At 34.1% G+C, this 12,508-nt stretch overlaps 1 protein-coding gene across 2 annotated transcripts; it reads right to left on the bottom strand.

Moving 5' to 3' along the window:
• Positions 1 to 120: 120 nt before the first annotated feature.
• On the bottom strand, positions 121 to 11,269 carry ALDH9A1_3 (4-trimethylaminobutyraldehyde dehydrogenase). Of its 2 annotated transcripts, XM_051218269.1 has the most exons (7): positions 10,037 to 11,269; positions 8,564 to 8,757; positions 7,703 to 7,772; positions 6,161 to 6,371; positions 5,236 to 5,434; positions 3,475 to 3,825; positions 121 to 543 (listed from the first exon to the last, which is right to left on the bottom strand). In XM_051218269.1, the coding sequence occupies exons 1-7, from the start codon at positions 10,304 to 10,306 to the stop codon at positions 297 to 299; spliced, it is 1,542 nt and encodes a 513-aa protein (XP_051074114.1). In that variant the 5' UTR covers positions 10,307 to 11,269; the 3' UTR covers positions 121 to 296. The 2 variants fall into 2 exon arrangements, with proteins under 2 accessions (XP_051074114.1, XP_051074115.1); XM_051218270.1 differs by having other exon boundaries at positions 5,236 to 6,371; positions 10,037 to 10,406.
• Between the last annotated feature and the right edge of the window lie 1,239 nt (positions 11,270 to 12,508).

The raw sequence follows: 12,508 nt of genomic DNA, 5'->3' as shown, positions 1-12,508 counted from the left end.
ATTACATACAAAATCTGTCAATAGTTTACGGGATATATGAAGTTTAAATCTACAGTCTTTTACGACCAGCTACACACCGAAATTTGGATAGTTTGACAGTGAGGACAACAAAAAACCGAACGAAATAATTAAGAATTTATTTTGAACTTATGATTAAACAAAATATGGAATGTTAGTTAAATCAGAGAGATCTATTATTTATCATTGAAATCAAGGGGATTTAGGTTTTATCATTGATTAGTTATTAAAATCAACTTTAATGATTGAACCAATCACTAAACAATCATTGATTAGAATCATTCAGGGAACGGATAGGGAAGTGATCCACCTTCTACGTAAATTGACTTCAACTGACTGTAAGCCATTAAAGTGTCAACTGAATTTTCTCGACCGAACCCAGATAGTTTATAACCTCCAAATGGAATACCAGGTGGGTAAACATTGTAACTGTTAATGTATATAGAACCACATTGTAGTTGTGAGGCTATACGATGGGCAGTCGCTAAATTTTGTGTAAACACTCCTCCAGCAAGACCGAATTCACTTGAGTTACGAAAAAAATGAAAATCATTTAGTCATATATTTTTGAATTCACTGAATAAAGAGCCAACAAAACACTACTCAAACTTCTTTCTTTCTCTAAAGAGCAATAGATTTCCATTAATCTACATAGTTACAGGTTACCATAGCAATACAGATAAAAATATTGTATTACAGTTAAACGGATGAATATTTCTTTATCAATGAAAGTAACAATTAAAAACTGCTCTAGATATGTTTAAATAAATCATGTATTTTACAGAGAATTGACACCTAGCTGGAGGACCAATTAAAACCAATAAACACTGAATAAGTGGTTCATTTTGAAATGATGGCGAAGATTTACAGCTCAGGTAGACATTTTTTTTTACCAAGTAAGAGGTAAAGATGCTGTTTAGAATGCCAACGAAAGCTCTGCAAACAGACCATTCAGCCTAGGAAACACAACACCAACGAAAGCTGTTTTTGGGTTTCACATTCCTTAGTGGTGCATGGTCACAAACCAACTCATAATCAAACTTATGAAGTTTAATTCTTTTGAAATAGCAGTAAAATTGTTCTTTTTCATGACAGGCAAACAGTTTCAAAACGAGATATTGACTTTTAAAGCACATCAATAGTAAAGGTGTTTTTGATAGGACAGCGTTGATTTACGCACATAATCCGATTTTGTAAATAACATTTCGTTTATATTTTCAGGACTTAAGTGTAAAAAGACTTCATGAGTCTAGAAATCCGCTAAGAAGTTTCAAGTATTTAACTTAGTTACTGATAAACCCGACCGTTGTTGAAAACGAGGCTGACCTAGGTGTTGCTTGGAAAGATATACAAACGGCAGTGACATCTGTCAGTGATTTAGAACAAAAAATTACAAAGAAGCAATGGATTTCTTCTAAGTCTATTGCACTGATGAATTCTTGTAAACTCATTCCATCAGGCTCTAAACACGATGAAGAGCGAAAACAAATAAGATCTATGTTGACCAAAAGTCTAAGGAACGACCGTGAGCAGTGGTGGTCAACGAAAGCAAGAGATGGAAAAGGCGGCGGCTATAGGGAACACAAGACAGCTCTACAGACTAATAAAAGAAACTGGAATTAATAAGTCATGTGTAAGTGAGACTATCTCGGAAAAAGACGACACCCTCATCTGCTCTCAGTCCATACGTTTAGAACAATGGGTGGAACATTTTCGAAAACAGTTCAGTTGGCCTTCAGCTACTCTACAATCACCCTCCATCCCAAGACAGTGTGAATGGAACATTGAAGTAGGTCCCCCAATTCTAGCAGAAGTCCAGAAGGCTATAGTTAATCTGAAACGAGGAAGAGCAACTGGTAGTGATGGATTGGCTCCAGATGTCTTGAAGTATGGTGGTCAAATTTTAGCGATCAGGTTGACTAATGTTTTAGCTCAAATCTGGGAATTGAATGTAATCCCATCTGAGTGGTCACAATCACTGATCGTCCCAATATATAAGAGAGGGTTAAAATCATCCTGTGACAACCATAGAGGGATTAGTTTAACTAATATAGTATCTAAAATACTAGCCTCGATCATTATCAGACGCCTAACTAAGACTCGTGAACTGCGAACACGAGGGAATCAAGCTGGCTTCAGACGTGGTCGTGGCTGCATCGACCACATATTCACCATTCGTCAGTTTCTAGAACACAGGCATACTTATCGGCAGTATCTGTCATTGAAAGGCGTACCTCAGAAGTACATAAACCTTGTGAAGGCTCTTTACTCGAACACTGCTAGTCAAGTGAGAGCTTATGGCGAACTGTCATCTGCTTTTGTAACCTCAAGTGTGTCCGTCAAGGCTATCCACTTTCTCCATTTTTATTTAACTTCATCATAGACCTACTGATGGAAATAACACTCTCGTCGACTGAATTCTCGGGTATTGATCTCCTTCCAGGAGGTCCACTTATCGACTTAGAATACGCAGATGATATAGTCCTGTTTGGTGAAGGCGCTGATAGAATGCAGAGTCTTTTGTAGCACTAAGCAACAATGCCAGGATGTTTGGAATGCGCTTCTCTCCCTCTAAATGCAAGTTGTCGCTTCAGGACTGGTCTGCGTCAACACCTGAACTAAGGATAAGGAGTGAAGTAATCGAACGCGCTGACAACTTCACTTATGTTGGAAGTCTGATCAGCCCTAATGTGTTGGTGTCTGACAACATCTCTGCACGGATTCGATAATCTCGCTTGGTTTTTGCCAACTTACGTCACCTATGACGAAGTCGAGATATCCGTCTATCAATTAACGGACGAGTATACTGGGCGGCAGTCCGTTCTGTTTTAATTTACGGCAGCGAAACATGGCTATTAAGAGTAGAAGTCACTCGTAACCTACTAGTATTTCACCACAGATGCCTTAGAAATATTGCTAGCGTCTGCTGGGATCACCGGGTAAGTAATAGTGAGGTTAGATGCAGAGTATTAGGGAATGATGGTAAATCAGTTGATGAGGTTGTGAATCTTCATCGACTGAGATGGTTGGGCCACATGGTACGTATGCCCGAACACCGATTACCATGACGTGCAATGCTAACCGGTGTTGGGGATGGTTGGAGGAAAGTTAGGGGCGGGCAAACCAAAACGTGGTATCAGTGCTTAAAGTCACTAACTTCTAGTCTGAGGCATGTTGGTAGATGCAGACTAGTTGGTTGGGGTCCGCGTGACTATCGTAACCAATGGTTGGAGACTCTTGGTGACATGGCTCAGAATCGGTCACAATGGCGTCGGTGTATACACTCTCTGTCTTCCCTCAAACTAAGAGATTAAAATCGCTTCATATCTTTCTTTCTACCAACTAATTGTATAGCTTTTGGTTATTATGAATGATATTGATTAGCTGCAAAACATTACAACTGGGAAGAGAGTTTTAAAACAGTTGACTATTTAACATTAGAAAAAAAAGACAAACCTATCATTTGAACGTCGGACAACTTCTTCTTCTGTATCAAACTCTAATAAAGTAATAACTGGACCAAATATTTCTTCTTTCACAACTTTCATGTTATCATGACAATTAGTCAAGATACATGGAGTAATAAAATTATCACTATTTAAATTACTGACTTTAAATTTTAGCTTTTCACCACCATACAATAAAGTGGCTCCTTCAGAAATGGCTGATTTTATATAATTATGTACCTTTTGCCGATGTTCAGGAGAAATTAAAGCACCCATGGAGACTTTTGGATTGAAAGGATCACCGACTAAAATTTGCTTAACTGATTCAATAAGTTTTTGAGTGAATGATGCCACAATAGATCTGATATGTTTTAAAATAAAAAAGAGATAAGTAGAGGGATTGATTTCTATAAATTGAAATTAATCTATTTAGATCATTGGATTATCTACCTAGTTTTTAAGTGTTTATAAATATTGTCACAAAGTTTTTCGTTTTGATTTGGTCTTAATTAACTAATAAATTATTTTCATAGTTGAATTCACAAGTCGATCTAGGCCAGATCACCATTGAAAACCTGGAAGAGCTGGACGGCCGTTTCGTCCTAGTATGGGATTCCTCAGCATTGTGCACTCCTGTAAAGTGTGATCGATAAACGAACCTACCAATAATAAAGTGAAGCGCCCACAACTTCATTAACTTTTTTAATCTTGTATGACTATGCATTGTTTCTTCAACAGTCACAATTTTATGTTCATTATAAAACAACATTCGCTCTGTTGACACATTTTCCCTATCCTCTAGTTACTGTTCGGTACGTTATTTATGTCTCTCCTTTTCCCTGTTTAATAGACTGTATTGTTTATTTTATATACTAACGGTGCTGATTTACGTTTTAGAAACATATAAAGTTTTTCAAGCCAAATAGCTTACTTGTTCTAACTTTGGCTAAACCAAAATTGTGCTCGACAGTCTAGAGAATAGCTTAGAATTACACCTGTAGGAAATTACTTCCTACATCCACCATCCCGCACATTGGACTCGGACCCAGAATCTTTGGTCTCACGCGTGAGCGCTTAGCATCTAGACCAATGGTGTTAAGGTCTAACTTCGATCGATTCACGTTCTTGTGCAACCCTTTATCAATTGTCTGAGGTGGATAACTGTTTTACACCCGACACGGACTGGACTCCAACGGTCCCGGCTTCTAACTAGAACTCCAGGAGTTCCATATTGAAGGTAGTCACTAGTGAGCACGTGATTATTATCAGTATGTGGAATTGTGTAGGTTGTTTGAGTCGCGCGTACAGGATTGTGGATGTGCAGTGCTTAGGAGTCCCATACTAGTGCGAAATGGCCGTCCAGTGCTTCCAGGTTTTCAATGGTAATCTAGCTTAGATCGACTTGTGAATTCAACTGTGAAAATACTGTAACCTCCACAAGTCCCCATACTGATAACAATTTATTATTATTAATGGAATTATTTACCACCTACTGAGGAATATACCCTACATCCACTTTAGCATATAATTCACCGATGTAACAAATACATAATAAAATAAATGAATGATTAGTGTACAAAAGTTGTCTGACAAGAATAACTGTGTAAGTTAGTTGATCTTTAAAAGTTTTAGCTCAAAATGTTTCTCCGTCAATAAGAATATGAGATATTCATGTAAAGGAGCAAAACTATAGTGAAACTAAATATTGAAAACTAGTTAATGATCATTTTTACATTCAGAAAAAAACGCTTTATTATCTTAATCTATTTACCTATGAACAAATACACGAGCAGCATTAGAACATACTTGTCCTTGAGTATAAAAATTAGCCATCAAAGTGCCTTTAACAGCTTCATCTAAATTAGCATCTGACATAATAATCAATGGGGATTTTCCGCCTAGTTCAAGTGTACTTGGTACAATCCGTTCAGCAGCGCATTGAAGCACAGATCGACCTCCTGCAACACTTCCTGAAAATACCAAAGATAATATATAATATAACGCTCTCAACTGTTTAGAACTGTGAAATAAAATCTAGTGTGTTAGACACTAAATGAACCAATATTAAGTCAATTAAATCCCGGTTTTTTAGTTTATATATATATATATATGGGATGTTAAACCCCCGCATTCAAAACGGTGATTGTCAGAAAATCTGAAGCGAACATTATCCCATAGTAAAGACAATTTATACATTAAAAGTAATCATTACCTCTGAACTAACAGCCGATCAAATAGATTGGTACTTATTACAACAAATAACAGAATCAATTCATACGAAAGATAATTCCGTTTAGCGTAAATGTACCACATTTAACGTTTAAGTAATAAAAGATTAAAATTTTATAAAAACTTATCATTTATCATCTGAAAGTGAAATCAGATATACCACCGTGAATCTTCCAGAAATACAATTTCAACAAATTACTTATTTGATGATGTAATATTTAATGGAAGTAGTTTGAATTGAAGGCAAACACTTAACGTTAACTAATTTTAATAAATAGAAAACAAATTTAAGATACATAAGTATTCAAACTTTTTCTTATTTTGCGAAAATGATCCTTATGTGAGACTGCAATCATTAGTATAACACTGAAGATTGAATAAGTATAACACTAGTACAATTTTCTTACAATAAAATAAATTTATGAGCATAGTGTATATTTGAATGTCAGAAAAAGACATAACTTAACCTGTAAATGATACTTTTCTAACTAAAGCATGATTTACTAATGCTTGACCAATTTCAGCACCTCCTAGAACAACCTGGTAAAGATTTTCAGGACATCCAGCAAGTTTATACAATTCGTGTAAACGAATAGCTGTCAATGGAGTTAAAGGAGATGGTTTAAATATAAAGGAATTTCCAGCGGCCAACGCAGGAACGGATTTCCATACAGCCATCTTAAATTCAAATTAAAAAAAAACTAGGTATAAACGTTTCAAATCATCAATATATCCAAATAAATAAATGAATAAATATTAAGGTCGATTTCTCAATAACAGTTCCCAGTAGAAACCAGCTGTGAAAAATAGTTCTACAAACTGGTTAATAATAGGTCATTAGACTAAAACGTTTGAATGATTAATTAAAATCTAATCAACACTAAGAATGATGATACTTTCTAAACATTGGTTATATCCTAAACATTTGTTTCGTGCTCCTTAGATTCATGCTTATAACAAAAACTTGTCTAATTTCCAATAACTGTGTAATTAGATGGTAGAATGATTTGAATATATGATAAGAAGTGAGCCGCGGTGAAAATGCCCTCTTGGCTAATGACTTGCAACTCATAACGCAGTGAATAACTTTTTTTATTAAAAACGTTGAAAGGAAATTTTGCGAAATTTATTCAAGGTCTTGTTAACAACCATAAATTGAAGTTACCATTTCTGGTACTTATCATCCTCTTTCAATCGATTTCAAAAGCCATAATTACTCACTGCAATTGTGAAAACTGTTAGCAATCTTAACTTTACGCTCTTATTCATAATTGCATCTGGTCACTACTTAATTCAAACAAAAAACTGTGGCGAACCACTGTCCTTTTTAAACTAAGACTGACAACTTTTGACAAAAATTATCCTCGATTTCGCTTAAACTGAAGTCACTAAATACATGGTGTATATAGATGAGTTTCCTCAGATGAATTTACTTGCTGATAAATCTGTACACAGTATTAAGTGTACAACAGCTAAATATTAGAGTGATATGTATGATCACGCTTGAAAATTCAGACAACAATTAAACTATGTGCATACTACATATCACAGATCATGAATGATTATTATCATTATTACTATGGATTTTCTGTATGAGAGAAACAATAAACATTTAAGCATATACAAAATGGTATTCCAGGATCTAGTAAACATGTAGTTGGATTATATAATATTCATTAATAAATATTTTTTCTATGTAAAAACATGCCGAGATTGTTTCCAACGTAAAAATACATTTTTATGATATAAACATTACAAATTAAACTAGTCCATATTGGAAAATGGTAAATTCTACATCGGTTTAGCAACTATTGAAAGTTTTGCACAGTTTCAAGTGCATTAATTGTTCAAAAGGTAATTGCAATTGCAATAGCATAGAAGTAAAAGCCTTTATTTAAAATTTTTAGAGATAATCATATACGATAATGCTTTGGTAATTGTCAATCAAATTATAAGAAAGACAAACAGTACACAACAAGAAATATCAAATCATAAATAATAGTAATTACTTGAAAAGGAAAATTCCAAGCTCCAATACCGGCACAAAGTCCAAATGGTTCTCTTCTAGTATAATAAAAACTATGAAAAAAAGAAAGTAAAACGAAAAATAGAACATCTCACATTTAAATCGTCATAAAAGGAAAGAGAGAGATGATATTAAATTATCGTATTGAAACTTAAACACGTAGAATTGAAGATTTCTAATGAATTCAATGGGAAGTCGGCAGTAGCTTAGTCAATCGATTATAAGCAATGTAGAACCTAGCAAATATATGCAGCCTGGAAACTATTGGATAAAACAAAATGTAACAAAAGTGAGATTGTCCGGTGAGACTATAATTTCTGTACGATTTTTGAGTGGCGCCAAAATGACTTTGAAAATGTCCACCTACAAAATCTATTCAGTAAACTGTAGTTGATTTTTTATACTGAATCAATTAATCCCCATATGTGATTGGAGTTGATTTCGAAATAAATCTGAGTAGTTAACATAGTGTTTTTTGTTGGTCAGTTAGTCAAGTAGAAATACTTGGCTAACACGTGATTGCAGAGAATTAATATACACAGTAAATAAATCCTGTTGAAATGAAGTATGTTATCAGTTTAAACAAAGATATATCTAATGTAAAAATCAAGCCATTTATTCCAAAAATGAATCCAGTGTAGAGGTATTTACTATGTCCATAAATACTACGTTTTGACATGATTATTTCTACGGGTCTTTTACCGTTAATTTCTTTTATTAGGTCGAAAATAAACATTTGCAACTTGGGCCATCAAACTCTTGTATAGTCTCCCAAAATCATATTTTTGATCCTCACATCAAACAAAAAGGCTAATAATCTAGAATATAAACAATTTTAAATTACCTGCCAGGATTTGGTGGGACAGGAGAATGAGTTCCAACAAAACTTGGGATAAAACCAGCGAACAGCTCAAATGAATCTGCACAGGCCTCAATGTCTGCACGAGCTTCCCACAGTGGCTTTCCAGTATCTAGTGTCTCTAATTCAGCAAGCCAATTTGTTTCAGCACGAACAAGATCACCAACTTTTCTAAGAATCTGAAATTTCATTAAAGAATGGTAAATAGCATTGCTTAATGGATTGTGAAATAATGAAAAATAATTCAAACGAGCAGTAAGATATATCATAAAACAGAACATATAGTTGGCTAACTTTAGGTTCTAGAGTGGTATGTTAGAAATGTATTAATTCTAGGGAAAGTTTAAAAGGTGATGACAATGATTAGAGTCATTATTCATTACTTTTACATAGATTACTAATAACCTTTGGAGGGCCCTATTAATAAAGTACAGTAGCGAAACTAAACAATAATCATGGAGCTAATAATCAATCTTTTGATATTAAATAATACAGGATAAAATTGTAGCGTATGACGAAACTAGCATGTTAAAATGATCCCAGTAGAGTTGATGATTGTTAGTATTGAAATATTAACAAATGGTCGTTTAATTATTGAATAAGTTCTTTAGGCTACGGGTTTTTATTCTATCTCGTAGCTTTCTTTCACTCCAAACAAGGAGCATTGTTTACTGTTCGCGATATATATATATATACAACGGGATAATTAGATTATGAGTAAGAAATAGGAAATATGCCTGTTTGTGAAAAAGCCATCTTGAATCGCTTTCACCGAAAGATTCATTCACTCAAAGTTCCAAGTACAGTTCCGTGATCCATATTACATTATGAAACAGAACACAATACGTGTACTATAGCGAAATCTTTTTCTCAGTTCCCATTGTTCAAATCAGAATCCACCGTTATATTCTACCAGTCATTCTTTGTGAAAATACAGGATAAGGGAAAACAGAAATATTTTGTCAGTATGGCATCAAGGAGATTATTGAATTTCACTTAAATCATGAACCGGTTTAAGTTAGACCACTATTGAAAACTCGAAAGCGCTAGTGATTAGATTCGAGAAATTTCTTGAGTTCTAGTGAGAAGCTGTCAGTAGTGGAGCTAAACCCTGTCGGGTGTGAGGCAGTTACTTATCAAAGACAATGGAAGATAGTCGTGAAATGTTGCGTATTGATTGAAGTTAGACACCTCAGTGGATGCTGACGCCGTGGCCTATAAGTTCAGTGTAAGAGCACGAGACTGAGGGGTCTGAGTTTGATTATTCTCATATCACAGCAAAATATTTCGTTTAAACTACAGTTTAGTGAGTAGTGGACTTAGTATTGTTTTGGAAAGAAATTATTACTTGGTCCGTTGATCATGGATAACTTTGGTCTTCGTAGGACCTAACTATAATAATTCTTTGATTTCATTAAAACTAATGAAAAGAATACTTAGCGAAGAAATATGACTCACTTTGGCACGTTCTAGTAATGGTAAATCAATCCATTGTTTTTGTGCTTTACAGGCGTTAATAGCCATTTCATCAAGTTGTGAATATGTTGTTTGTTTGTAATGAACCAAAGGTAGCCAAGTGGACGGATCATAACTAGTATAATCGTAATTGCAACTTGGATCTTTTGTATCTGCTGCAGCAAATTTCAATGGAAGCTGACTATGAATTAACCATTTGTGAAGTTTTTCAATGGCTTGTTTACGACACTCCTGAAATGATTCAGAATTCATTTGAGATTTTCGACATCTGATTACTGATTTTGAAAATTCAGTTGAATTATTGAATCGGATAAAAGAGCTTTGAAACCTTAAAATTTTGCAAATCGATATCTAAAATAGAATCAGATGGAAATCAACGAAAGAAATGTTTATATATTTGTTCATACGTAAAGTATGATATTGGATTTAAACTCGTGTACTCGACGTTTGATTACACCTTATACGTGAGATGCGGTGATGCTACCGAGATATTTAAACACGAGTGGAGTATAACTTGAGAGCCAAGATAGAGCTCTTTAACTACTATTCCATCGCTTAAATATGCTACAGTTAATGATGAGTGTATTGAAAATATGGAAATAAAATGTGAAAAATAACATTCTTCAAATCCCACTTGATACTATAACACATTTTTATTTAAGAAAACTCCAAAATGGATGAGAATAAAAATTAGTGATTATGAATTAGGATTGGAGTATAAATAAGGGTAAATCGAATGAATTAACATTTATGGAGGACCTTGAGGTGACGACGAAATGACCCTGAAAATGTCAACCTATTGACTAGGACTAAATGTGGGTTATAAAAGTGTAAGGAATTAGAATTATGATTTACAGTTGATGGTTAGGGTTAGGAATTAGATTTAGGGTTTTCAGCACGAAATAACATCATCCATACTGCCGAAATAGTATTTAGCCAAATGAGTGGATGAATTTCGAACTAAAATCCAGAACCTGTTATCTTATATCTGATTGGTTCGTCCATAAATTATGGTCTCGCCCCCCCCACAAGCCTCCTGTTACAATAAATTTGATTCATCACGGCTGTACAATTTATTATTATTTAGATCACATGTCATTATCATTATAACAAGATAACTAGTTACGGAGATCTTTTTTAAAACAAAGAAATGCCTTTTTTATAGCCAATATACATGTAAACCGTCAAAGGAAAAAAATTGTGGTGGAAACTGCACGGAAAATCGTTTTCTGAAATCGGTATCATAACTTGTATTCCAAAGAAGAATAAAATTCAGACAAACAAGTTGTTGACGTAACCCTAAGTAAAAACTAATGACCACCCTGACATTTATTGTTATACATGACAGTACGATGTGTACAACACTTGTAACTTTGAACTTCAAAACATCATCACATACTTTCATGCAACAATTGGCCAATAGTAAATACAAATATATAATCAATGAGATGAACTTTGATAGGAATAGATCAAACCAGTTTCAGTTCATGAGGTATGCAATCAAAGAATGAGCAGAAAACAACACCCGTTGTAAAACAAAGGATTAATAAAAACTACCCATTAAAATCTAGTTGCAACAGAAAAAGATTAGAAATTCTCACAAGAAGTATCATTCGGTATGTATAAGAATAAAATAAGTCTTAAAAACAATATTTTTTTATGTGAACTAATCAGATTTTTAAATATTAATTCATGACAACTAATTTAGCTCATTCGACTCGTCTTATCTATTGTTATACGAAAACAGCAGTGTATTATAAAGTTAGTGAACTAAGCATTAGAGGTCATTTAAGTAGCATAGCTTTACTATTCATTAGATCAACCTTATAGCACTATGCTGAGTATATTTATTAATTATGTCATTAGTAATGACTGATCTATTGGTAATATTCCTAATTTAGTTTCAATACTTATAATGACCACTTAGCATGAATATGCAACCAAAAATTCCACGTTCTTCAAGCATGATGACCTATAATTACTATCAGTGGTATGTGAAATATTAACATGAAGTTTACACATATAATTTCGTCAGGAGCATATCCTTTGTACACGGATGACTGAAGTTACCGAGCACTTTAATGCGATTAGTGTCCAACAATATTGTCATGCATTTTAATAACTATTCTTCTGAAAATTCGTAGATAACTCACAATAATAAAGGTAACTAAAAGACAAGAGACACACATTTCGATAATAACACTTACAGTACAGTTTAATAAATGCTGAATCTTTTAAAATATCATTAAGGCTTTAGTTGCGGTTAGTCAGAGGGATAAATAGTCGATCTAAAATCCCGGAAAGACCAATGTATTACAATAACTGCCCATCACAAACACGGGGTCAAAACACTAGTTCACTCTCGAATCACGGATGACGAAATTGACTGTCCTGAGATTCACACAACAGATTTTGCGCCTACCAGAAGGCAGTTAAACAGACCTACGTACTACA

This window comes from Schistosoma haematobium, chromosome 1, assembly GCF_000699445.3.
Source record: "Schistosoma haematobium chromosome 1, whole genome shotgun sequence".
Taxonomy (NCBI): domain Eukaryota; kingdom Metazoa; phylum Platyhelminthes; class Trematoda; order Strigeidida; family Schistosomatidae; genus Schistosoma; species Schistosoma haematobium.
Note: the sequence above shows the minus strand (reverse complement) of the source record. Positions and strands in the feature narration are given on the sequence as shown.

Excerpts from the sequence above, each read along its gene's own strand:
- ALDH9A1_3 (XM_051218269.1), bottom strand. The coding sequence starts at position 10,306 with ATGAATTCTGAATCATTTCAGGAGTGTCGTAAACAAGCCATTGAAAAA. Across the intron at positions 8,758-10,036 it reads CATTACTAGAACGTGCCAAA|ATTCTTAGAAAAGTTGGTGA; the intron begins GTGAGTCATATT and ends ATGAAATTTCAG. Across the intron at positions 7,773-8,563 it reads GTCCCACCAAATCCTGGCAG|TTTTTATTATACTAGAAGAG; the intron begins GTAATTTAAAAT and ends TTTTTTTCATAG.